The 26,289-nt window shown below is 43.6% G+C and overlaps 1 protein-coding gene across 1 annotated transcript; it reads right to left on the reverse strand.

Annotated features, from left to right (window-relative positions):
* Positions 1 to 852: 852 nt before the first annotated feature.
* Positions 853 to 25,985, reverse strand: SPATA21 (spermatogenesis associated 21). Its single transcript, XM_044668692.1, has 15 exons — positions 25,971 to 25,985; positions 25,265 to 25,354; positions 24,696 to 24,785; positions 24,402 to 24,491; positions 23,326 to 23,415; positions 23,050 to 23,139; positions 22,756 to 22,845; positions 21,437 to 21,609; positions 15,917 to 16,065; positions 9,189 to 9,326; positions 7,644 to 7,715; positions 6,845 to 6,962; positions 4,715 to 4,881; positions 1,200 to 1,377; positions 853 to 910 (listed from the first exon to the last, which is right to left on the reverse strand). Exons 1-15 carry the CDS (start codon positions 25,983 to 25,985, stop codon positions 853 to 855), a joined length of 1,608 nt encoding a protein of 535 aa, XP_044524627.1.
* Positions 25,986 to 26,289: the final 304 nt, after the last annotated feature.

Here is a 26,289-nt window from a genome sequence, read left to right on the forward strand (position 1 = left end):
AGGATCTTCCTTCTTTCATAAACCAACCCTACTTGAAGATGGCGCTCATGTTCTACTTGTACACACACAATGCACACACTTTCCTTCTCCATGCTAAACCCCTTCTCCCATCCCATTCCACTGACCCTCAGAGGGCTTGAACTCAAGTCTGCACCAACTTCAAGATTTATAGATCTGGAACCTGTTATTGTTAGTAATAATTGCCATTTGCTGTCCCCATTCCCCTCTGGGAAGAAAAAAACAAACATGGTCTTACTTAGTGCAAAGTCAAGGTAGTGGACGGAGACTGTGTTTAGGAGAGAGCGGTGGTCTACAGTGAGGCCAGAGAACTGGCACCCTCCCTTAGAACTATCTAAAGTTGTCTGCTAGGGCCCCAGCTACCAGGGGATCCCTTCTTGGCCCAGGCCTTCTTTAGGAGTAACCTTGATCCTGATTAGGGACTAGTGGTGGCAGTGGGCGATCTGGAAGGAACGCATCAGCCCAGGACGGGGACTGCTGGGGCCTCCTCACTGAACCAGCTGCTTGGCCTGAGACTCCACAGGTGGCAGATCCTTGTGTTGGGTCTCAAGTCTAAGGGGAAGACATTCTCTGTCCTGAGGGATTTTTGAGTCTGAGAGGGGAGGCAAACACTAGGCTCAGGGGTTGCTTAGTCTGATGGTGGACACAAAGACCCTACCCACTGGGAACCAGATGAGGATGATTCCATTTATTGTCTGGGCTGGCTAAGCAGGTAGACTGGTACCAAAGGTTGCCTTCTATCCTAGGTCCAGCAGCACCTGATACTTGAGTCACCAAGCCTGGAGAAATCCTCAGCCAAAAGGGTGGAAGGGTGCCAAGGGCTCCCAGCAGCTCTTAGTGGGTGCGGCTTGACATTGAGGTGAGCCACTTACGGAGAGTGGGGTTGAGATCCCTGTAAAGAAAAGGGAATGGGTGGGGTGGTAGAGGGAGGGCAGGGATTCTCCAGAGGGAAAGTGAAACAAGGACTGGAAGGAGTGGGACTGCTCCCTTGAAGTAGGGTTAATTCAGTCTCAGATGCAGGGTTGGGAGGGTAAAGGAGGGGACCTGAAGTGAATTAGGTTTCCAGGGTGAGCCAACCTTCCCCCTGGCACTGGGCCCCCTTCCTGAGAAGGCAGCACCCAGCTCCTAATCTCCCAGGACCAGGGGGACATGAGGAGTGCCTGATATTTTAATAAGCCCACCTGACTCCCTTGGGTCCCATCTGGAAGAAGGTCCTGAAGTCAGTGGTTAGGTCGATGGGCTTATACTCTTCCAAAATGACATGAGACCCCTGCTTCCGGCGGGTTATCTTCCTGTCTAGCCGGGGGCACAGTGAGTGATTGGCTCCCTGGATTGAGTAGGGGCTCTGCAGGAAGGTAGCTGATGGAGAGGGAGAAAGTGGCTGTAAAAAGGCACGTGGGAATTCAACCCGATCCATCCTTTGGTTGTCTGGCCATGAGCCCAGGTGCCCCTTGTGCTCAACACCCAGGAAACAACACTCCCTCCCTTTTAAGCAAGCTTTTCTTCATCCCCAGGGTCTCAGAGACCCCTCTGCCCTCACCACCTCTGGCTCTGAGCAGCCAGAGCTGTTCATAAGACATAATTTGTCAAGGTTGGAAGGGACTGGAGAATGTAGATTGTCAGAGCTGAGATGGGCCTGAAAACAGTATGTCAGAACAGAGGGAGGCAGGGGCCTTAAAGAATGTATTGCCAAAGCTGGGAGGGACCCTAGAATGTGGAATGTCACAGATGGGAGGGACCTTAGAACATGAATTGTCAAAACTAGGAAGGCCTTGAACATGGAATGTCATGGCCAGGAGAGGCCTTTAGACCCTAACACAATAGAACTGGAAGACCCTTAGAACATGGACTGTCAAAGCTGGGAGGGTCTCTTGAATGTGGAATGCCATAGATGGGAGAGACCTTAGAACATAACACAACAGAACTGGAAGGGCTCTTAGAATATGGACTGTCTAGTTGGAACTCGAGGACATAAAAAGTCTGAACTGGAACTTCACTTGGCTCACTAGAACCCTCTACTCCTCTCTTAAGCAAACTCTCTTTCATCCTAGCTGTCATCATCTCACCTTTTTCCATCATCTACCCTCTGGAGGGCAAAACATCACTAGCCACCTTTTCCAGGACTTGCCACTGTTTAATAAACCATTGCTGACTTCCCAGTTTCCTTATCTGGGAAAGGAGGTTGACCTAGGTGGTCCCTGAAGTTCCTTTCCAAGTTTAGACCCATGAGTCTATGATCTCTTCCCCCTGCCCCCCACACAAACACACACACACACACACACACACACACACAGGAAACTACCTGCACATCTTTCCTACTGCTGACTTCTTTGCTCTCATCTCAGAGGAGGAGAGGTGGTCCCTTCCTGCCAAGATCAATCTCTCTACTTGAGGTCAGTTTCTGTTGACAGTCTGTTCCCTATATCACCCCTTTCTCTTTCTGTTTTAATCTCTCCCTATCTACTGAGTCTCCTTTATCCTTAAAAAAAAGAAAAAAAGAAAAGAAAACCCTTGTTTTGAGTTTTCTTTTATTAAAAAATCATTTGTTATAATGGATGACTTTTTAGGGAGAGAGAAGGGGAGGCTAGCAGGGAAATCCAGGTAGTGTGAAAATGAAAGATAGGAGCATGTTTTAAAAAAAAAAGTTCTCTCAATTCCACATTTTCTCCAGCTAGCAGCCCATATCTGTCCTCCAGTTTGTTTCTTACCTCTCATGTCAAAGGTCACAGTCAACTCCATTCACTTCCTATACATTCTCATTGCCCCTTCATTCTTTACTCCTTTGTAACCCAGCTTCCCACTCCCCACATCCCACTTCACAGCCCTCTACTGAGACTGTTCTCTCCAGGTACTCCCACTTTCCAAACCCAGTGCCCTATTTTCTGTCCTCTGACCTCTTCTGGTTCTACTGTTCTGTCCTGGACTGTCTCCCAAGTGTATGACCACTTGGTATCACAGGAGCACAAATTTACAGAGTTATATCTAGTCCAGTTCCTTCATTTTATGGAGGAAGAGACTTCTGCTTCCAGCGGCTGAGATGGTGGAGCACAGATTGCTCTGAATTTGCCCAAACCCACCTCCAAACAACCACCAAAAAAAAAAAAAAAATCCTTAAAACAGAGGGGGAAACAGAGGTTCAGAGATAACAAGTGAGTTGTCCAAGTTCACACAGAGAGCAGCAGTCTTGGTCTTCTTAGTATTTAGCCTTCAAACTCCTTTGCTGGGCCACCACCTCTTTTCTGCTTTTCTGACTATGGGTATTTCCCAAGGTTCTAGTCTGCGCCCCTTTCTTTCCTTTCTCTCCCTGTTCTCTTTTGGGGAAACTTATCCCCTGCCATATTTTTAGTGAATGTCCGGATACCTGTGATGCCCAACCATAGCTCTTGCTGAACTTCAGGCCCCCAATTATTGACTGTTGGACAGCTCCACCTGGATGCAGTCAACCTCTCAAATTCAACAAGTCCAAAGTGGAACTCGAGGCCTTTTTCACTAAACTCAGCCACCCCGCAAGCTCCCAGTTTCCACCACTGTCTCAGTTATCCAGATGTGTAACTGGAATCATTCTGACTTCATTTTTTCCCTGGCTTCCCGTGTTGAATCAGTGCCCATGTTTTGGCAATATCACATCTTACATTTACCTAGTCGTCAATCAGTCAACAAGCCTTTAGTAAGCACTCTATGTGCCAGCTACTGCTTTTCACATCATCATCTCCTGTCTGGACCTCCTAATTGGCCTGCCTGGTTCCAGGCTTTTCTCTTCTCCAGTCTATCCTCCACATGGCTGCTAATAGACTCTTCCTAGGGCATGTGTTCAGCCATGTCTAATATGTCCAACTCTCCTACTCCAAAGACCAGCAGGGCTTCCCTTTTGCCTCGAGGACAGAATACCCATAATCCAGCCTGGCATTTAAGGCTCCCAGACATCTGCCTCCCATGTCCCTTTCCAGTTTTATTTCTCAATACAACCGACTGAAGGCTACACTGCAGCCAAAATAGAAGATTCAACATGCCACCACTGGCCTGTAGCTTTGAACAAACCTTCCCTGGTGTCTGGAATGTATTACATTCCCATCTTCCTTCAGGTTCAACTTGATTACCACTTCTAGGATGCCCTGGTGCCACAGAAGACAATACACACTCCTGCCCACCACCTTCCCCCCAACCCATCTCTGTCTCTGTATCTATGTCACTTTCTCCCCTCCTTCTCTTTCTTCCTCTCTTTCCCTCTGTCTCCCCCTTCTTTCTCCTTCCCCCAACCTTAATTTCTACTTACTTATCTGTGTACATGTTGTTACCTCCCCTGGTAACAGAGCTAGCAGGGCCCTCAGATCAGGGAATGTCAGAGCTGGGAGGGAACTCATTGATTATCTGATATAACAACTTTTCTAAATGAAGCAACTGAAGCCTATTAGGGTGGGGGAAGAAGCAGGATGGACAGAATGACTTTCCTAAGTCCCACATCTGGATGGTGGCAGAACCCTTTTTTTCTGACTCTAGTCCAGGGCATAGGGAGGATTCTCTGGTGAAGGCTTCAGCTGCCCCTCTACAAGCCCACCCAGTAAATAGGCAGAGGACTCTAGATGCCACTTAGGGGGAAGAGAGAACAGATAGGGCTAGGGGTCTGAGGAACAGAGCAAAGCTATCCTTTGCCATGGTCTGGCAAGGAAGGAAGGGGGGTGGGCAGAAGGGGGCTCACAGTGGTTTTGCCGCTTGATTCGGTCCACGATGTTTATGACTTTTTGCTCGTGGGGGGTAATATCTGAGGTTCGGGAGAAGGTTCTCTTGTGGGGATGAGGTTGTCGGGAAGCAGTAACAGGAGATTCTTTATACCTTGACATACCTTTCATCTTCTTTTGATAATAACTGTGGAATCAGAGACCCTCACTTAGCCCTGGGCCCCAAGGTAAATTGCCATCATGTGAATTATGGGCAACCATGGGGGCCCACTGGCTAGGGCCGGGGTTGGACTGGTGCCTTTTTGTTCAGGAATATTGATGGACCTGGGCCTGTGGTCATTTCTACAGAGCAAACACTTTCTTCACAATAGCCCCATAGGGCAAGTAATGCAAATATTATTATGCCCATTTTCCAGAAGAAGAAACTGTCTCTGAGCCTGGCTCAGAGATTATTCCCATGGTTAATGATCAGCAGAGCTGTCCAGGTCTTGGGCTGCAGACTTTGGCTTTTTTGAAGATGATACATTTAGATCTTGATTGCTTTAGAGATGGGACCTTAGGGACCAAGTCCAGCCTCCTTTTACAAATGAAGGAACTAAGGCAGTCAGAGGTAAAGTGATTTGCCCAGGTTCATGCAATGGATGTCACAGACAAGATTTGAACTCAGATCTTTTTAACACAAAGCCCAGTGCTCTAGTCACTGTACCACCTGGCTGCCTTCCCTATATTGCTCTGTTCCAAGTTTCATTGGTATAGGGTACTCCTAGTATGAGAATTCCCTCCCTTAAACAGTTCTACAAGTCATCTATAATTTATCATCTTATCATCCAGGGTCACTTAGAAGTTGTCAAGTGCTCTGGTTCACAGCCAGGATCTGAACCCAAATCTTAGTGCCTCTGAAGCCAACCTCTATCCACTGTATGATGCTGCCCATATTCCACGTTATATACTAAGAGGCATTTTGGCATAGCAAACAGAGGGCTGTTCTTGTGTTTTTAGATATAGTGAGAGAGATATATAGAGACAGACAGAAAGAGATAAAGGGATAATGATACAGATATAGAGACTGATCTAGAAATACAGAGATAGAAAGGTAAAGAGATATACAGACAGCTAGGTCGTGTAGTAGATAAAGTGCTAGGCCTAGAGTCATTAAGATTTCCTGAGTTCAAATCTGGCCTCAGACACTAGCTATGTGACCCTGGACAAGTCACTTCACCCTGTTTGCCTTGGTTTTCCTCATCTATAAAATGGGCTGGAGAAAGAAATGGCAAACCACTCCCGTATCTTTGCCAAGAAAACCCCAAGTGAGGTCACAAAGAGTTAGACGTGACTGAAAAGCACTGAATATATGTATATATAATGGATGCTTAAAGAGATATTTAGAGAGGGAAGGAACTAGTTACAGATAGAACGAGATGGATAGATGGATGTAGAGACAGAAGAAACTAGCCACAGATAGATAGAGATAGTGAAATAAAGTAATAGACATAGAAATAGATACAGAAGTAGATAGAGGGATATAGAAAGACAGACAGTTAGCTAGCCATAATTATACATATATGTATGTATGTATGGAGAGAGAGGAAACAGAGATACAGAAGAGATAGAAATAGAGAATCAGCTCTATAGAGATGAGACAGAGATAGTGATCGTCATATTAATAGAGAGATGGAGACAGAGATAGTCTGACTGAGTAGACGAGTCCTGGGCAGCTGCTTGAAGCACAAAGAAGTAGAATGACTTGGCTGAAGTCTCATAGCTGGTAAATGTCAGGAGATAGATTTGAACCCACATTTTCCTGACTAATAGACTCATATATTTTATTAATAATGATGCCTTATAATTACAGTATGCCTCTGTCCTATGTTAAAATGTTTTACAACAAAACCCTTTCACTTCTGTTACTTTGCCTAAATCCTCACAAGCACTGTGTGAAGGAAACAGGACATGGAATAGTAATTCCGTTGTATAGAAAAATCTGTCCAACTCAGTAGTGCCTGGTGGCTTTTCCAAGGGTCAGGGGGTAATAAGAGGCAGAACCAGGACCTGAGGCCAGCTGGTCTCTCCTCTAGGACAGGGCTTTCTCTCCTCCCCTAGTTCCTCACTCCCCAACCCTTGTCTCCCTGCCCTTGATTTCCAAGGCTCACTTGGTGATTTCTTCCATGAAGTTTTCAGGCAAGGCTAGCATCTCTATCAACTGTGAAAGGACTTCAAAAAGTAGAGTATGAGGGTTTCGACCATTTGATGAAGGGTTAGTGTGCTGTTCTGGGGGAAGAGTGGAAGGTATCATCAGCTTACACACCATACTTTTCTTACATTTTATCATGTTATAGATATTCCTTCCTTCCTTCCTTCCTTCCTTCCTTCCTTTTCTTTCCTTCCCTTCTTCCTCCTTTTTTTTCTTTTTCTTTTTAAAAACTCTTACCTTCCATTTTAGAATAAATACTGTGTATTGGTTCCAAGGCAGAAAAGCAGTAAGGGCTATGCAATGGGGGTTAAGTGATTTGCCCAGCCGGGAAATTAGCCAGGAAGTGTCTGAGGTCAAATTTGAACCCAGGACCTCTCATCTCTGGGCCTGGCTTTCAATCCATGGAGCCACCTAGCTGCTTTTAATGTATATTATTCTTAGCTACAGGCTTGGAGTCTTATCCCATCCCACTCTGAACTAAAAATTCTTTGAGGTTGAGGACTATATTTTATCTAAATTTTCTATCTTCACAAGCTTAGCTTAGTGCCCTAGACACAGTAGGAGCTTAGTAACTGTTAGTTGAATGGGTAAATATGAAAGAAGCCTCTTCCAGCCCCAATATCCTAGGTTGGTGACAAGGCTGGTGGGGTAGTGGGGCCTTGTCAGGTCACCAACCCTGTGTCTTCTGTACAGTACTCACCTTCTGCTCACTCAGCTTATCCCTGACCCCCACCTCAAGCACAGGGGCCCTTTCTCACCCACAGATCGACAGAAGCGCTGAGTGTCTGTTAGAACAGTCAGGAAGTCCCTAAAGTCCACATGTCCATCACCTGCAAAAACATGCAAAGACTCACACAAAAGCTTCTCTCCCAGCTCTCACTCACCCACTTAATCATCTAAGAAACAATCATTTCTCACTCTTCTTCATTGCAACTAATACTTTGTACCAATTCTAAAACAGTATATAAGGGTTTTTTAAAAAGAGGAAAAAAAGGGGACAGCGAGGTAGTTCAATAGATAGGGAGCCAGGCTTTGGGGTTAGGAGGGTCCTGGTTCATATCTAATTTCAAATACTTCTTAGCTATGTGACCCTGAACAAGTCACTTAACCCCAACTGCCTAGCCCTTGCCCTTCTGTACTGAGACAGAAAGTAATAGGTTTAAAAAAAATAAATTTCATCTTGGTATCCCTATTTTCTTTATCTTACAGACTTAAAAAAATAGCTGCATCACTTGATAAAGTTTGGTTCTGTAACAATTAAAAAGGGCAACTGTCAGCAACTCCCTTCTCTGGCTCCTCCTTTTGTCCCATCCCCTTTGCACAAATCCCATCCTTACAGTTCTTCAAGGCATTTAAAAAATTGAGTCCTGATAAGTGAATACACCTTCCAGCTCCTTTCCTCAGGCATCTTGAAGAGATAGTTTCCTGCCAGCTAAGCTGTAGACCAGCAGGTGGGCATTATTTAGGGCAGGGGTCGGCAACGTATGGCTCTCGAGCCATATTTGGCTCTTTTGAGGGCCAGATATGGCTCTTTCTGCAGGAGCAATAAAGTCCATTTTTTTTCAGGCGCTGTTACAGGAGTGGTACTGTGAGCACTGTACGGCTCTCACGAAATTACATTTTAAAAAAATGTGGCGTTTATGGCTCTCACGGCCAAAAAGGTTGCCAACCCTGATCTAGGGTTACAGTTTCCTTTTCTCTACAATGCAAGGGTGAGTAATATCATATCCCTTCCAGTTCCACCTTCTATAATTCTGTGATACTCACTTAGAAGAGATCGGCTAGTTGGGGGGCTGGGGGGGATGAAGGACAGGGGGCAGTTATATGGCTCAGTGGGTAGAGTCAGGAGGTCCTAGGTTCAAATATGACCTCGGTTGGACACATCCTGGATGTGAGATTATGGGCAAATCACCCCACTGCCTAGCCCTTACCATTTTTCTGCCTTGGAACCAACACTTAGTATAAATTCAAAGACAGAAGGTAAGGTAAAAGTTTTAAAAAAGAAGAGGAAAAAGAGTTGGTGAATGTCTGAGCTTGGCTAGACAGGTATTATAATCTCCATTTGACAAGTGAGGAAACTGGGGCTGGGGGTGATCTATGGTCACACACCAATTTATCCTAAATGAGTTAGTACCAGGGCCAGATCTAAAACTCAGCCCTCCTGACTTCCAGTGAAGGCCCCTTTTCACTTTAGTGTCAGTCCTCAGAACAGACAGATGTTTGGGGAAGGAGTTATCAGGGGAATGGAGAGCAAGCTTGGATCCTGAGGAAAGGGTGATGGGAGCTCTTCAGTGTTTGCTTACAATTCACATCAGCACTCATCAGCGCTTCAACCATTTCAGCCGAAGTCCTGGAGATCCCCACTATTGATAGGATGTTCTTTAGGCTGTGGACGTCAATTTCTCCAGCATCACAGAAAAACTTGAAATATTCTCTAAAAGCTATGGAGAAGATGGGGTAAATTGATGGAGAGAGCTGACTAAGGAAACCATGGAAAACTGAGAGCCATCCCCCTTAATGGACAAATAATCAAAGGATACAAACAAACATTGACAAAAGAAATAATTCAAGCTTTTAAGAACTAAAAGAAAAAAACGTTCTACATCACTAATAATTATAGATATGCAAATGAAAGCAACCTTCAAGTATTTCTCCCACCTGGCAATCAGATTGACAAAAAGGGAAAAAAAAGAGGGAAAAGACTAATGTTGGAGGGGCTGAAGGAAAAGCGATACATTTGTGTACTGTTGTTTCAGCCATTTGGGAAAGCATTTTGAAGCTATGCCCAGAAAGTTACTAAATTCTGCATACCCTTTGACCCAACTATACCACTACAGGCCCAAAGAAGTCAAAGGAAGAAAAAAAGGGCTTATATGTACAAAATTACATAGACTGGACCTTCTTAAGGTAGCCCCAAATTGGAAACTAAGAGGATGTCCTCCTATTAGGGAATGTCTAAACAAAGTAGGATATTTGAATGTAATGAGATATTTCGCCATAAGAAATGATGAAATGGACAGTTTTGGAGGAAACGGATCTGATGTAGAACAAAGTAACGAGATGGGAAGACAATGTATACAATAATAAAAGCAGTATATAGAGAAATACAATGTAATGGTGAGCTGAGTCTCCAAAAAAATAATGAAACACGCCCCATTCCTTCTGACAGAGAGGGGAAAAGGAAAGGAATAAGCCCTTATAAGATGCCTACTATGTGTCAGGTCCTGTGCTAAGTGCTTTTTACAAATATATCTCGTTCCATTGAAGCACCAGCTGCCTTAGAGACTTCAATGAACTTAAACTATAGAGGGAAATGTACATGTTCAGACAGCCAGTATGGGAATTTGTTTTGCTTGGCAGTGCAATATGGATTTTTTATTATTTAGAATTTTTATTTTTCTTTATCTACTATTTGTTATTGTTTTATTACTTTCATATATTATGCAAATAATATACTGTTTATTTTAATTTTTAATCATAATTATCTTTAATATATTATGTATCTATTTTATATGTAATATGTGATTATACAATAACAAAATATTATTTTATTTATCTAAAATATTTTATTTTTTAGAGTTTTAAAAAATTTGCTCAATTGGGTGGGGGTCTTAGTGGAAGAGGCTGATTTATAATAAATATATACTGGTTGATTGACTTCTCCCCGACAAATGAGGGAGTGATGTCTCTCTCATTATTTCTCTCACTCTTCACCCACTCATTTACTTCTTCAGAAGGAGCATCTTCAGTTCAGTTTGATTACCAAGTGTGTACATCACTCTGCTTGGTACTGAGAAGGGAAAAGTTTGGATAAAGCCCACAGTCTCTGCCCTGGTGAAGCTTACAATCTAGAAGTCACAAACACAAGTATAGGTAGTAAAGAGAATTGGTTGCTAGAGGGAAATAACACAATATTAACAACCTCTTAGAATTTTCTTCATCCAGTCCTTGGGATATGCATGGCATACAATTGGCATCATGGGAATAAAAAGGAGTTTTCTCACTCTTAAGTCAAATAAAATTTTAGTCTGGAGGGCAGGTAAATGGCTCAGTAGGTTGAAAGCCAAGCTTAGAGAGATGGGAGGTCCTGAGTTCAAATTTGACCTCAGACACTTTCTACCTGTGTGACTCTGGGCAAGTCATTTAAACCCCCATTGCCTAGCCCTTTCCACTTTTCTGCCTTGGAACTAATACCTAGTATTAATTCTAAGGCAGAAGGTAAGGGTTTAAAAAAAAGTTTAGAAAAACAGCCTAAAAAGGTGCAGCGGGAGAAAAAGAGTTAAAAAGATTTGTTTAAAAATCATCAATACTTCTTTATAGTTAACTGTCTGAAGTTTGCATCACAAAAGAAGTAACTTATAAACTGGGGCTATAAGCTAAAGAGTTGTAGATCCCTCCCTCTGAGGAGAAAAAGGTGCTTTTCAGCTAAAGACCAGAAGATGGCATGAGAGAACAGTAACAGCTTGGCATAGATGCCCAGCAGAGTGGAGGCTCCCTATAGAGAACGGCACATCACTTAGAGGGTCTTTGGCTACTCCATAGCATTAAAGGGTGAATTTGACCTGTTGTTGGTGTTCCTCTTCACCTATGTTTCCTGGTCAAACATAATCTTACATATATATTCTTGCATTTATGTTTCCTGGCCTTGTGTATTCTCTTCCCTGATGGTCAAGTAACCAGAAGAAAAATATGTATGATAATATAGGGCAGTGATGGTGAACCTTTTAGAGTACCCAAACTACAACTCTCAGGCAGCATGTGAGCCTCCCTGCCTTACTCCTCCAGACATGGGAGGGAGAAAGAGCTTCCAGAGACATTAGACTGCAGGGCAGAGGGGTGGATGATGTGAGAAATGTCCTCAGGTGTACATGGAGAGGGGGAAGGGAGCAGCCCCTTCCAACACATGTACCATAGGTTCAACAACACAGATATAGGGCAATTTTTCTTTACGCTTATTTTTTCTATATTGTTAAACATCCTTCATTTTGAATTAATATGTACTCTGGTTGGACTAGTAAATGAAAACATATCAATGGGGGATCATAAGCTATACTTTTGAGCAGATACTGACCCATATGGGATATACAACTTCAAATATGGCATATTTTGGGGGGGAACCTAAGTGCTACATATTTATATTATATCATATGCCAAATTATTGTTATATAAGTTCATGAGAGAAGATGCAAGCAAATGCTACAAGAAAACATTCTTTATGTCTTTCAGTGCCTAGATTTTTTTCCCTTTTATCAGCTTGTGACCAAGAAGATACATTAAGATGGAAAAATGAGGATAGTGATTAGGATACAGATAGTATTATGAGTTCATACAACTTGGGACTGGAATCATAATAACATATTTCTAAAGTTCTTTTTAAAGCAAAGTTGATCTGGAAGTTCTGATCAACTGAATGTCCTGTAGTCCATTTTATGAGGATATAGAACTCAAGGAGAAAGTAACAGTATTCCCATATTCCCTGGCTTCCTTTATCTCATCCTTTATTGGAAGCCTTCCCCAATACCTCAACTGTAAATGACTTCCCTTTGTTAATGATTTCCTATTTATCCTATACATGATTTGCTCATATATATTTGTTTGCATGTTGTTTTCCCCATTAGATTGTAAGCTACTTGAGGGAAGGAACCGTCTTTGGTCTGTATCCCCAGTGCTTAGCATAGTGCCTGACACAAATTAGGTGCTTAATATTTATTGATTGGTTAACAGGGACGATGAAATATTGATGAAATTTTGGATTGCAAGAGGCAGATGACAAAAAAAAATCCAAAGTGTTAAACTCTTAAGTGAAATGTGAACACACGTTTAAACTTTGTCAGTTCTTTCAGAGGAGTGAAGAAGCCACTTCATTGAAGATAATTCAATTAGAGGATGGCTCAGCTAGCTGGCCCAAGGATCAGCAATACCCCTTGTGTGAACCTACCCTGGTGTGACCTTTAGAAGGAGGACAGGGTCTAGAAGTCATTTGGGTCAGGAGATAGCACTGAGGAGCATGAGCACTGGAGTCCAGAAGAGAGCTTACTATAAAAGAAGAGTTTTTATCATTTGGGAGAGGAGTCCATCTTCCTCTCTTCTGTCTTTGTTGATGACCATGGCATCTCATAGCAGAGCCACTTGCCCTAAAGGAAAAGTTACTCACTCCATAGGAAACACTGCTCTTTAGCCCACTTGACGAGGTTCAAATCAGGCCTCAGACACTTTTCAGCTGTGTGACCCTGGGCAAGTCACCTAACCCCCATTGCCTAGCCCTTACTACTCTTCTACCTTGGAACCAATATACAGTATTGATTCTAATGTAGAAGTTAAGGATTTAAAAAAACAGAAGAAAGTAACAACTCCCAGGGGGCAACAAGGTGGCACAGTGTTTAGAGTATTGGACCTGGAGTCAGGAAGACTCATCTTCCTGTGTTCAAATCCCACCTCACACATTTATTTACCAGCTGAGTGAACTTGAGTAAGTCATGTAACTTTTCACATACAATTCCCTCATCTTTAAAATGAGGGGATTGAAAGTCATGGCATCTAAAATCCCTTCCAAATTGAAATGAATGATCCTGTGATTGAGGGGAGCAAGAGTCATGACTTCCTACTGATTTGTCTCAGAAGATGGGAAGGTTAACAATATGTCTTTTGAATGAGAGACCAACTTCAGGAAACCTACACTCCAGCTATGGCCTTGGTTCACAAGAGTTCAGAAAGAATAAGCAATAGTACAGTGCCTCAATGTATGATCAAGAACTCCAATTAAAGCATAGAATCCTGTTACCAAACCTTGAGGTCCCAGGAAAATACAAGCTAATAGACCAATAGACCCACCACATAGCAAGCAGTAGAAATTCTATGCAGTTTGCCAAGCTACAGAATAACTCCAGCGAGTTGAATGTGGCACCCAAAAGGTGATACGTTATTGCTATTTGTTTTCTGTAAGGGAGGTTTTTTTTTTTTTTTAATCTCTGGCAAAGAGAACATGAGAGACTGTATCCATTAGCTGCAGATGGACCGATAGTCCCAGATGATGACTTCCCCTCACCTCAAAGTGGAAGATCTGGCTTAAGATCCAAATGGAGATGGGAAGGAAGATTTTGATACGACTTTGGGCACTGGGAGTGATACCAAGTTTTCCCTAGCCCAAGGAGGAATCTTTGCCAAGGGGCAAGGGCTGTCACTCTTACCTTAAGAGAACAAGCACTACCTATAAAGACCAATCTTAGGGGCAAGAGACCGTTCTTATTAGTCTAGCTAAAATCCTGCCTTCAACAAAAAGCCTTTCACAATCCCCCCTCTGTTATTTCTAATTCATCTTGGCTATATCATAGTTTTTTACTTATTATCTTCCCCACTGAACTGTGAGCTCCTAGTGGGCAGGGACTTTTTTTTTTTTTTTTTTTTTTTGCAACTCCAGGACTTACTTAGCACAGTAACTGGCACATAGTAGGAGTTTAAGGAATAATTATTGACTTGACTTGATTGGCCTTGACTTCTATTTCATCAGCCCTCAATTGGGACTCTCAGACCAATGGACCTGAGGACACCAGATCTCATACAGATATGAAAAGATTAATACTGAAGAAAAGTCAGTGGTTCACCACAGAAGCACCCAGATTTTATGGCCAGTAGACAAACTGATCTATAGTACCCTAAGGGAGATAGGTGAGGATGTCACACAGGAAACTAACTCAGCAGTATATGCCGGCACAGAGAAAGATAGCACCTAGAATGTGAGGCACACTTTTCATGTAATTCTGTTATGTAATGTTGTATCATATTGTTGCATGTCATATGCAATCTATGGATCTGGTATGCTTTGCATGTTGCTCTATTATGTATAGATTAGTGATGGGCAAACTTTTTAAAGAGGGGGCCAAAGGAAAGGAAATGCTCCTCTGTCAGTCTGTTTCTAAGGCAATTCTTTGGAAGTTTCATTGTATTGTATCCTCCTCATTGTATTCATCAGATTAGGAATAATGTGGGGGGGGCACCAGATAGAACATTTCAGGGAGCCTCATCTGGCCCGAGGGCCATAGTTTGCCCATCACTGGTGTATATGGATGTTATATGACGAGTACCTATAGTCCATGCATAAGTATCCACTGCAATTTGCAGAGATTGCCAATTTGTTTATTGGGGGGGAGGATGAAAGAAACGTGAATTATTAGGAAAGGAAATTGTTTTTTCATAATGCTGTGGTTCTGAGATACATGTATATTCAAGGCTCTGAGAACAGGGGTTGCTTGGAGGGAGAAGAGTCATGAGGAAGAGGGAAGAAGGAATTTCTGAATGGTGGTAATAAAGGACAGTAGCAAGAAGCAGTGGATGGATGCAGCCCCTGGTGGGTGATAGTCAAGGAATTCCAGGAGCTATAGGACAGGCCCCATCAGTGATGACCAAGAGCTGTGATAGAGGCAGCAACAGACTTGGAAACAAGGGAGGAAGCAGATCTTCAGAAAACATGGGATCTCCAATCCCATTTAGGTGTCTGGTATCTTTCTGTGTTTTCATGAGCTGTGGTGACTAGGTTAGGCCCTTGTAGGAAGGGAAGAAATGACACTATTGTTAGCCAGGCTCAGGTATAAGTCTCTTTCCTGTTCCTTTCATTACTCTTAATAAATAAATCTATGCTGTTTTGATAATTACAGGGGAATGAATACTATTAGGAGGATTCTCAGAGTGGTTCCAGCTTTTACTGCTACTCAGTTGACATCTTGGTTCCCTCCCTCAATGAATAATACTACCAGGAAAGAACTAGAAATAAGTCCAGTTCTGAAGGTTCTGGAGAGAACTCTGGGAGTCTAGGAGAGCAAATGCCAATGACTAAGATTTTAATAACAATAATTGTGATTGGTAAATCTTCAAGATTGGACCTGGTCTATATGATCCCAGAAACTACTTTTCTTGAGTGTCATGAACAACAGATTACAAGAAGCAAAACCAGAACACAGGTCCAGAAAGATCCTCTTTCTATTCAATTACAATCCTTCCTCCCACCACAACCCCAGCTCTCTCCTGAATCCCTCACCTTCCTCTTGCTTCTGAGTGAGAAACTCATCCTTCCAATCCTTGAAAGTAGAGACAACAGGAATCGAGTCGCTGTCCCTTTTGTAGATGTGAGAGCTGAGGGGCCTGGTTGAAGACTCCAGCCTTTCTATTGCTGAGGCAGTCATTGGGCTAGGGCAAAGCAAAGGGAAAGAACTGAAGGCAGTGGGGTGGAGGCCAGGTGGAAAGGACAAAAGAAAGAAAGAATGGTCCAGCCTCCTTCCCCACCCTGGACAGAAACCTTTGTTCATCCATTCAGGCTCAGGGATCTAAGGGCAATAGGGCAATAATCCAGGACTCAGATTCCTGAGCCATTAGAGAAAGACTGGGAAAGAAAGGGAACAGAGAAAAGAGAGGGGAACAATAGAGAAGAGAAAATGGAAAGAGAGAGGAGAGAGATTAAAAAGAGGGAGAGATAGAAAAGAGAGAAAGCCAAAGATAAAGAAAAGGAGATTTTTAAAAAGGAAAGGACAGGAGATAGATTGGCAGATAGGAAAGGAGACAAAAAAGAGGAAAGACAGAAGGGCAGAAGGGGAGGAGGAAAAAAACACAAAGGAGAAGATAGATAAGAGAGTTGGAGGGAAGGAGAGGAAGGGGAAGAAAAGGAAAGAGATAGAAAGTGAGGTAGAAACAGATACAGGGAAGAAGAGACAAAATAAAAGAGAAATGGAGGAGAAAGACAGAAGGGTGGGGGTGGGGTGGAAAAATAGATCAGGAGAGACCAAATATAAATCAAACACAGGAAAAAAGAGACAGAGACAAGAAAAGTCAGAAGAAAATAGAGAGGGAAAGACTAATAAAAGGGAGAGAGATGGAAACAGGGAAAGATAGAAGAAATACAGTACAAAGCCCTGGGTATGGGGTGGGGTGGGTTGAAACAGAAGGAAGCTCTATATTGTTTAACAAGAAAGAAAGTCCAGGGTCCCAGATGAGAGAAAGGAGAGAGTATAAAGGAAAGAAGACTAAGAGAAACTAGAGACACAGAGACAGGGACGATTACACTGAATCATGCTTCAGATTCTCAAGGACTTCAAGCCTTGTCTGTCTTTCTGCTCTGGCTGGGGGCTGACTAAGGAAGAAGGGCCTCAGCCCCTATAATCACTCCTCTTAGGCAGCCCTTCAGGGAGGGATGGGGCTGAGGACAGTTCTGTAGGACTGATTGAAACAAGCTAGAGGGACAGGAAGTCAAGAAGGTATAAGATGTCCCAAGCTAGAGCTTCTTACCGAATCTTGCTGTGTGGCCTGTCCAAGTTCCGATGCAACTCTGTCTTCTTCCAGTTCTTTTCTGAGCTGCTTGGGACAAGCGTCAAGGGCGAGGCCTGGGTAGTTAGATTTAGGGATACACTTGACCTCCAGGATTTAGTGCCCCAGGCCTGCAACTGCCACCTCAGGGAAGATTCTTCTTCTTCCTACAGAAGGCACTTCATGAAAGCTGGGTTTGGCAGGTTGCCCTGGCAAGAGAGGAGAGGCCCCTGGGCCCCCTCTTCTCCAAGGACCCACTGACCTCCAGAGACCAGAAGGATATTTCTTGATAGTTGTGGCAGTTTCTTTCTCCCCTCCAAACCAGGTTCTACTCCTGCCCTTTTCCCTCCTCACTTACCTCTGTCCTCCCTTGACATTACTCTTCCATCTCTTTAGACCAAGGTTAAAATTCTGAGTCAGAAATTCTGGTTCTTTTCTTTATTAGTCTTGCAACATTGAGCAAGTCACACTTTTTAGACCTTAGGTAGGAACTAGTCTTGTGATTTAATCAGTTTAGGGAATTCCTAGATAAGTATTTCAAAGCTGGAAGGGCCCTTAGAATATAGGATGTCACAGTTAGAAGGGCTCTAGGAACATAGAAAGTTGGAGCTGGAAGGACCCTTGGAACACAGAATGTCAGAGCTGGGAAGCCCTTAAAACACACAACCTTAGAGGGCCTTAGAAAATACAATGTCAGAGCTAGGAGGATCCTTAAAACATTAATTAGACCTAGAAGGGATTTTGGAACACTATGATTAGGACTAGGAACCTTAGAACAGAGAATGCTATAGCTGAAAGAGGCTTTAGGCTATAGAATGTTAGAAGCTGAAGGGCCAAGAGGGATCAAAAGATTTGCTAGAGGACATGCAGTTAGTAAATATCAGAGCTGGGATTGAAACCTATGGCTCTTGACTCTAGATCTGGACCTTTACAACAACACTAGTCTGGGAGAAGGGTTCAGAAGAAATACATGTGACTCTTAAAAAACCTGGAAACTGGAGCTTCGTCATCTACAGTTTAACTGCATTAAGCCTGTGACTGAGGTCCCTCCAACCATTCCTTGGGTGGTAGTGAGCCCAAGATATGCAAATGTCAAAAGCCTGTTCTTACTTCCCAGTTTGAATCCCCTGCTCTTCCATGTACTAGATCATGCAAAGCCCCTAACCCATTCTTCCACCCATAGGGTTCCCAACATGACTCTTTACCTTCCAATCTTCATCAGACTCTTCTTCCCTGTCCTTCTTCTCTGGTTGGACTTTTTTACGTGGATGGTGAATAGGGGGCACTGCTGGGCTTGGTACCAACTGGGCCTTAGGAGCCTTTTCCCTAAGCAAGGAGGGGTCAAAGGGACGATGTCAGCTTGGTATTTTCCTTCTAAGCTCAATGGGAGGAGGAAATTCCAGATTGGAACTGTTCAAAAGTGCCTTAGTGGTAGGAAGGCATCAAGTTCACCATTCCTGGTGGTCACAATTGGAGGCTTGTCAGGGATATTGAGGATATTGTATAAGGAATTAACATTCTAGTATTTAGAGCTAGAAGAAGCCTAGGAGGCTCTTTAGTCTAACCCATATTAACTTTTATAATTAATTTTTTAATTTTAAAAATAAATAAAGAAATGAAAACTATCTATAGTCACATTTTAAAATGCTCCAAATCACTACTGATTAAAAAATGCAAATTAAAATGACTCTGATATATCACCTCATACCAACCAGATATGACTAGAAAGGAAAAATATAATGTTGGAGGGAATGTGGGAAAATTGGGACACTTATACATTGCTGGTGGAACTGTGAACTGATACAACCATTCTGGAGAGCAATATGGAACCATACCCAAAGAACTGTATAAAGCTATCTATACCCTTTGGCCCAGTAATACAACTACTAGATCTGTATCCCAAAGAGATAAGAGATAAGGACAAAGGACCCACCTGTACCAAAATACTTTTAGCAGCTCTTTTTGTAGTGGCAAAGAATTGGAAACTGAGGACATGTCCGTCAATTGGGGAATGGATGGAAAAGTTGTGGGGTATAGCTGTAATGGAATACTATTGTATATAAGAAATGATGAATGGTACGAGTTCAGAAAATACTGGAAAGACTTTTATGAACTGATGCAAAGTGAAGTGAGTAGAACCAGGAGAACAGTGTATATAACAGAAATATGATCAACTGTGAAGGACTAAACTATTATCAACAAAACAGGTCCCAAGATATCCACAAAGGACTCAAGATGAAAAATGCTCTCCACAGCCAAAGAAGACCTGTTGGAATTTGAGTGCAGATCAAACATGCCATCCTTCCCTTTATTTCTCTCATGAGTTTTTTATTGTATGTATCTTCTGTCATGGCATGGAGAATATGGAAGTATGTTTTACATGCAAGCACTGGTATAACCTAAAAAAGGATTTTTCCAGGATGGGGAGGTGGAGAAGAGGGAGGGAGGGAGAGAATCTGAATCACAAAATGTCAGAAAACAATTGCCAAAAATAGTTTCTACCCAGAATTGAAAAAAAAATAAAAGAAAGTTTAAAAGAAAAACATTTTTTAAAATAAATTTTATTGCTATCATTTGTTTTTATATCCCATACATTTACCAATGTACCCCTCCTTACTTCCTTTCCCAGAGAGCTATCCCTTTTATTTTCTTATTTACTTCCAATTTATTCATTAATTCATTTATTTATTTATTTTTCAAGAGTCCTTACTTTCCATCTTAAAATCAATACTGTGTATCGGTTCCAAGGCATATGAGCAGTAAGAGCTAGGACATAGGGGTTAAGTAACTTGTCCAGGGTCACACAGAAAGTGTCTGAAATCACATTTGAACTCAGAACCCCTGGTCTCTAGGCCTGGTTCTCAAACCACTGAGCCACACAGCTGTCCCCCCCAGCCATCCCTTTAAACAAAGAATTAAAAGGGGGGGAAAGGTTCAACAAAACGAGCCAATAAATCTAAAAGGTTTTACTTTATATGATGTGTTCCACACTCACAGACCCTACTTTTGCAAAGAAAGGAATGGTGCCTTCTCAGATTTCTTCTTTGGTAACTCCTCTTATTTTATAAAAGGGGGCAACAAAAGGTCAGAGAGATAAAGAGACTTGGTGAAGGTCAAAGAGGTATTAAGGAGCATCAAAAAAAAATGCAAAGGCGGCTAGTTAACTCAGTAGATTGAGGGCCAGGCCTAGAGACCAGAGGCCCTGAGTTGAAATGTGGCCTCAGACACTTTCTATCTGTATGATCCCGGGTGAGTCACTTAACCCGCACTGCCTAGCCCTTTTCACTCTTGCCTTGGAACCAAAATATGGAAGGTAATGGTTTAAATAAACAAACAAATCAAATCCTCTGACTACAAATCTATTGTACATTTGCCTACCCCTTGTTGAATTTGGTTTTCAGGTTATGATTGGACAAGCTCCCAGCTCTAAGATTTCTGATTCTCCCTCTCCCCCTGCTAGCTTCCTGAATGCTTCTTATTAAATAAATAGCACAGTGATAGAGCATCGCATTTCAGAAATTCCAGGTTTGTGTCCTGGTTCATTATTTATTAGCTGTGTTACCTTGGGGATGTTACTTCTCTTAGGCTCTTTTTTTCTCCCTTGTAATCCTTATCTTACGTAAGGAGTGTTCTCTCTAAAGAGAGCTTTTAGAAATGAGAATGGACCACTTCCTCATCTTTGTGGAAGTGGGAGACAGGGCATGTATTATTCTACTTGGCTGATGTATTGGTCAGTTTTGCTTCTCTCTCCTTCTCCCTCTCCCTAATCCCCCCCTTTCCTTCCCTCCCTCCTGCCCTCTCTCCCTCTCTCAAAAAAATAGCTCTTACTTTCTGTCTTAGTAACATCTTGAAGACAGAAGGGCAAACAGGGTTAAGTGACTTGCCCAGGGTCACACAATTAAGAAGTGTCTGAGGTCAGATTTAAACCCAGGTCTGGCACTCTATCCACTATGCCATCTAGTTGCTCCTCTCTTTCATTTTTATATTTATTTTAAGGGATGGCTCTTGGGAAGAGATGGGATGGGGGTGGGGTTCAGTGTGGCATGGCACAGTGGCACACCATGTCTTAAAGGTTCGACATCACTGCTGTAGGCTCTCTTCTAACCACCTTTCAGAGAGATCTAGGTCTCCCTGAACCTTGTAGGGTGGTTCCTTTCTAAGTCACCCTACTCCTCTGCAAACCTAGGACCCCTTGAGTAAAGCTAGTGGCTGTGAGTTGGGACAGAGAGCTAGCAAAGAGCATGGCTGTAGATTCACTCACCTCACCTTAGGCTGTATGGGTGTTGGGCTGAGCAGAGTGCTGGTGCTACCAGATGAAGGTCCATCCATGGAGGATGGTGTGGGTAGAGGAGACCTCTCCTCATCCTGTGACCTCAGCTGGAAACTTTGGTCTGGGGTATTGTCCTTAAACTGCTCAGAATCCTCTTCCACTTTCTGCATGGGCACCCAGATGATTGGAGGCTCATGAACTTCCTGGGAGCTATGTCTTCCTGATTGTCCCATACTGTCTGGGTCTGACAATTCCTCCTTCTCCATCAAGTCACCTTTGTCTACAGCCTGTTGATCTGGAAAGGGGTGGTCCTCTGGCTTCTGCTATTAATAAGAAAGCCAGAGATCCTGAGACCTTCTCACTCTTTGCTCCCACTACATCCTTTTGGGGCCCCTGCCAGCCTATGAAAAAGTCAGGGACAGGCCCAGTCTTGGTCTTCTGGACTCCCATTGGGAATCAACTTCACATCCTATTAAGCTTTCCAGTCACCCACTCAGGCCATCTTACCATCTGTCTGTTGTCACTGACCTGTTGTTCCCTATGAAGACCAGGACTCTTCATATCAGACAGGAGACCTAAACCTTCAAACTTGGTTTTCCAGAATGCAGACGATAGTTCCTGAAAGAAGTTAAGACACTCATTTTTGGAGCACCCACCCTAGGGCTCAACTGAGATGTTTGGTGATTGGGGGTCTGTGTAAACTAGCCTACAAAACCCACTACATCTAACAGATAACTCTAGACAGCAGACCATGCTTCTACCAATCTCTCACTATCCTGACACCTACCGAGACCATCTCATGATCTACCTGCCACCACTTACCTGCTCCTCCCCACTGAGACCAGTACTTTCCGCAGCACATTTGACACCTGAACTTCCAACTCTAGTCTTCTTGTATTGAGGCCCCAGGCCCTGGGAAAGTTAGTCCACACATCTTTGGAAATCCCACCTCGGGGCCCAGCACATTGGAGATTGGAGACTATGTTCAACTTAGCCCACTTAGTCCAACATAACTATTGGCTGTGCCTGGACACCAGACCATATTTTCACCAAAGCTCTCACCATCCAGACATCTATCTCATCATCTACTTGCCATCTCTTAGTGCTTCTCCTCATCGGGACCAGAACTTTCTGAACCAGACTTAACACCTAACCTCTACCTCTGGTCTTCTTGTATACAAGCCTCAATCCCTGGGAAAGTTATTCTACACATCTTTGGCGGGTCCCTTAGGCCAATATAACCACTGGCTACCCATCTCATCCTGCACCTTCCAGACAAACTATCTCCCTGTCTCCCTGACGTCTCTCACCTGCTCCTCCCCGATGGGACCAGAATTCTCCCCACTAGACTTGACACTTGAACCTCCTCCTCTGGTCTTCTTGTATCCAGGCCCCAAGCCCTGGGAAAGTTAATCCACACATCTTTGGAAGTCCCACCCTAGGTCCTAGCCCAGTTGGTTGGAGAACATGTGTGTGTCTGTGTGTGTGTGTGTTCCCTAAAACACTTAGCCCAACAAAACCATTAGGCAGATCAGGCTTCTACTAAACCTCCCACCTCTCACCAGCTACCTAGACCATCTTACCATCTACCTTTCACCACTCACCTGCTCCTCTCCACTAAGACCAGCACTCTCCCCACCAGACTTGACACTTGAACCTCCACCTCTGATCTTCTTGAATCCATGCCCTTGTCCCTGGGGAAATCAATACAAACATCCTTAGTAGTGTGGTCCCATCCCAGAGCCTATCCTAGTTGATGATAGTTATGTGTGCCCAATGTAACCATTGGCTACCCCTGGACAAGAGACCATGCTTCTACTAACCCTTTCACCTCTCACCAGCCACCCAGACCATCTCACTATCTACCTATCACTACTCACCTGCTCCTCTCCACTAAGACCAGCACTCTCTCCACCAGACTTGACACTTGAACCTCCACTTCTGATCTTCTTGAATCCATGTCCCAGTCCCTGGCGAAACCAATACAAACATCTTTGGGGGGCCCCACCCCAGGGACTAGTTCAATTGATTGGAGATTGAGTGTGTGCACCATAGGCCATTTAGCCCAATATAACAATTGGCTGCTCCTGGACACCAGACTGTTTCCACTAAACCTGACACCATCCACCTCCCACCCAGACCATCTCACCATCTACTTGCTATCACTCGCTTGTTCTTCTCCAGTAGTTCCAGTTTTCTCCACACTAGACTTGACACCTGAACCTCCACATTTGGTCTTCATGAATCTATGCCCCAGACCCTGGGGAAGTTAATCCACAAATCTTTGGAGGTTCCCCACCTTGGCTCCAATCTGGTTGGTTGGAGACTGAATTGAATTGTGCATCTTAGTCCACTTAGCCCAATATAACCATTGGCTGGCCCTAGACACCAGACCATGCTTCTACCAAACTTGCCATACTTTCCATCACCATCTCACCATCTGTCTGTCACCATTCACCTGCTCTTCCCCAATGAGACCAGCATTCTCCACACCAGATTTAAGACCTGAATCTCCTCTAGTCTTCTTGTATCCAGGCCCCAGTCCCTGGGGAAGTTAATCCATCTTTGGAAGTCCCACCCTAGGACCCAACCCAGTTGATTGGGACTGAGTTATGTGCAACTTAGGCCAGTTAGCCCAATATATAACCACAGGTTGGCCCTGGACACTAGACTATGCTTCTTCTAAACCTCCCACCTCCCACTACCCTCTAGACCAGTGATGGGCAAACTATGGCAGGTAGGCCAGATGTGGCCCCCTGAAATGTTCTATCTGTCTGGCCGTGACATTATTCCTAATCTGATGAATACAATGAGTAGGCTACAATACAATGAAACTTCCAAAGAGTTGCCTTAAAATAGACTGACAGATGAGCATTTCCTTTCCTTTGGCCCCCTCTTTAAAAAGTTTGCCCATCACTGCCCTAGACTATCTCATCAACTCTCTGACACCACTTACCTGCTCTTCCCCACTGAGACCAGCACTCTCTCCACCAGACTTGAGACCTGAACTTCCTCCTCTGGTCTTCTTGTATCCTGGCCCTAGTCCCTGGGAAAGTTAATTCATACATCTTTAGAACTCTCACCCTAGGGCTTAGCCCAGCTGACCAGAGATAGAGTGTTTACAACCTTGCCCGCTTAGTCCATCATAACCATTGGCTGGTCCTGGACACCACCCATGCTTTCACTAAACTTCTTACTCTTCAGACATCCACTCAGATCATCCCCCACCATCTATCTATCACCAACTCACCTGTTCCTCCCCACTGGGACCAGCACTCTCTCCACCAGACTTGAGACCTAGACTTCCTCCTCTGGTCTTCTTGTATCCAGGCCCCAGGCCCTGGGAAAATTAATCCACACATCTTTGGAGGTCCCACCCTAGGTCCTAGCCCAGTTGGTTGGAGTCCAAGTGTGTGTACCCTAACCCACTTAGCCCAATATAACCATTAGCTGCCCCTGGACAACAGACCATGCTTCTACTAAACCTCCCACCTCTCACCACCCACCAAGACCATCTTACCATCTACCTATCACCACTCACCTGCTCTTCTCCACTAAGACCAGCACTCTCCCCACCAGACTTGATACTTGAACCTCCACCTCTAGTCTTCTTTAATCCATGCCCTAGTCCCTGGGGAAGTTAATCCACACATCTTTGGAGCTTCTACCCTAAGGCAACTGGTGGCTGTGCACCCTAGCCCACTTAGCCTAATGTAACCACTGGCTGGTCTTGGACACCAGACCTTGCTCCTACAACACCTCCCACCATCCAGACAAAAACTCAGATTTTCCCACCATCTACCCGCGCCACAAACTCACTTGCTCCTCCTCACTGGGACCAGTGCTCCCTACACCAGATTTGACACCTGAAGTTCCACCTCTGGTTTTCTTGAATCCATGCTCTAGTCCCTAGGGAAGTTAATACATACATCTTTGGAGTTTTTGCCCAAAGGCAGTTGCCTGGAGACTAAGTGTGCACAACTTAACACACTTAGACAATATAACCATTGGCCTTCCCTAGATACAGACCATTCTTTTACCTAATAGCCTATCCATGCAGCCTAAAAAAAATCCCTAAACTCAAAGGGTCTTCAATCAAGAACTGTCCTCTGGGGGGGGCAGCTGGGTAGCTCAGTGGATTGAGAGCCAGGCCTAGAGACGGGAGGTCCTAGGTTCAAATCTGGTTTCAGATACTTCCCAGCTGTGTGACCCTGGGCAAGTCACTTGACTCCCATTGCCTTTAAGAAAGAAAGAAAGAAAGAAAGAAAGAAAGAAAGAAAGAAAGAAAGAAAGAAAGAANAAGAAAGAAAGAAAGAAAGAAAGAAAGAAAGAAAGAAAGAAAGAAAGAAAGAAAGAAAGAACAACTGTCCTCTGATCCTAGAGCTATTCCCTGCTCCTATCAGCCAAGGGTAGTGACCATTGGAGGGTTGTAGAGTTCCATTTGAAAAGGAAAACTTAAAAAAAAAAAGACTGCTGTGGATTTCTTTATTACTTTAGGCCCCTATGACCTGTTATCACCACTGACCTTGACTGCATCCATGGCTACTTTTTCTCCAATGCAAACTGATTATCTTCTCATGTCTCCATCATCATTGGGTTAGAAGGAGCAGGCATATACTGGGTCACTTCCTGACCATCCCTTTTTAACCATTACTCATCAGTATCCTCTCTTCTGAATTACTCTCCTTCTATTTACACATTGGGTCCAAATTCTTGTTACTGCTTTATACCCGATTCTTGATTACTTTCCTTCTTTTTTTTCAATGCCTTATGTAATGTCTTGTGATTTTGCTTTGGTTCTTGCCCTCATTCTTTTTTTTAATCCCTTTTTTAAATAACAAATT

This window comes from Gracilinanus agilis, chromosome 3, assembly GCF_016433145.1.
Source record: "Gracilinanus agilis isolate LMUSP501 chromosome 3, AgileGrace, whole genome shotgun sequence".
Taxonomy (NCBI): Eukaryota; Metazoa; Chordata; class Mammalia; order Didelphimorphia; family Didelphidae; genus Gracilinanus; species Gracilinanus agilis.

Coding starts and splice junctions, on each gene's coding strand:
- SPATA21 (XM_044668692.1), bottom strand. Junction 16,066..21,436: donor CCCATACAGCCTAAGGTGAG/GTGAGTGAATCT, acceptor GCTTTGCCCTAG/CCCAATGACTGCCTCAGCAA. Junction 7,716..9,188: donor GATGAGTGCTGATGTGAATT/GTAAGCAAACAC, acceptor ATGTTTTTGCAG/GTGATGGACATGTGGACTTT.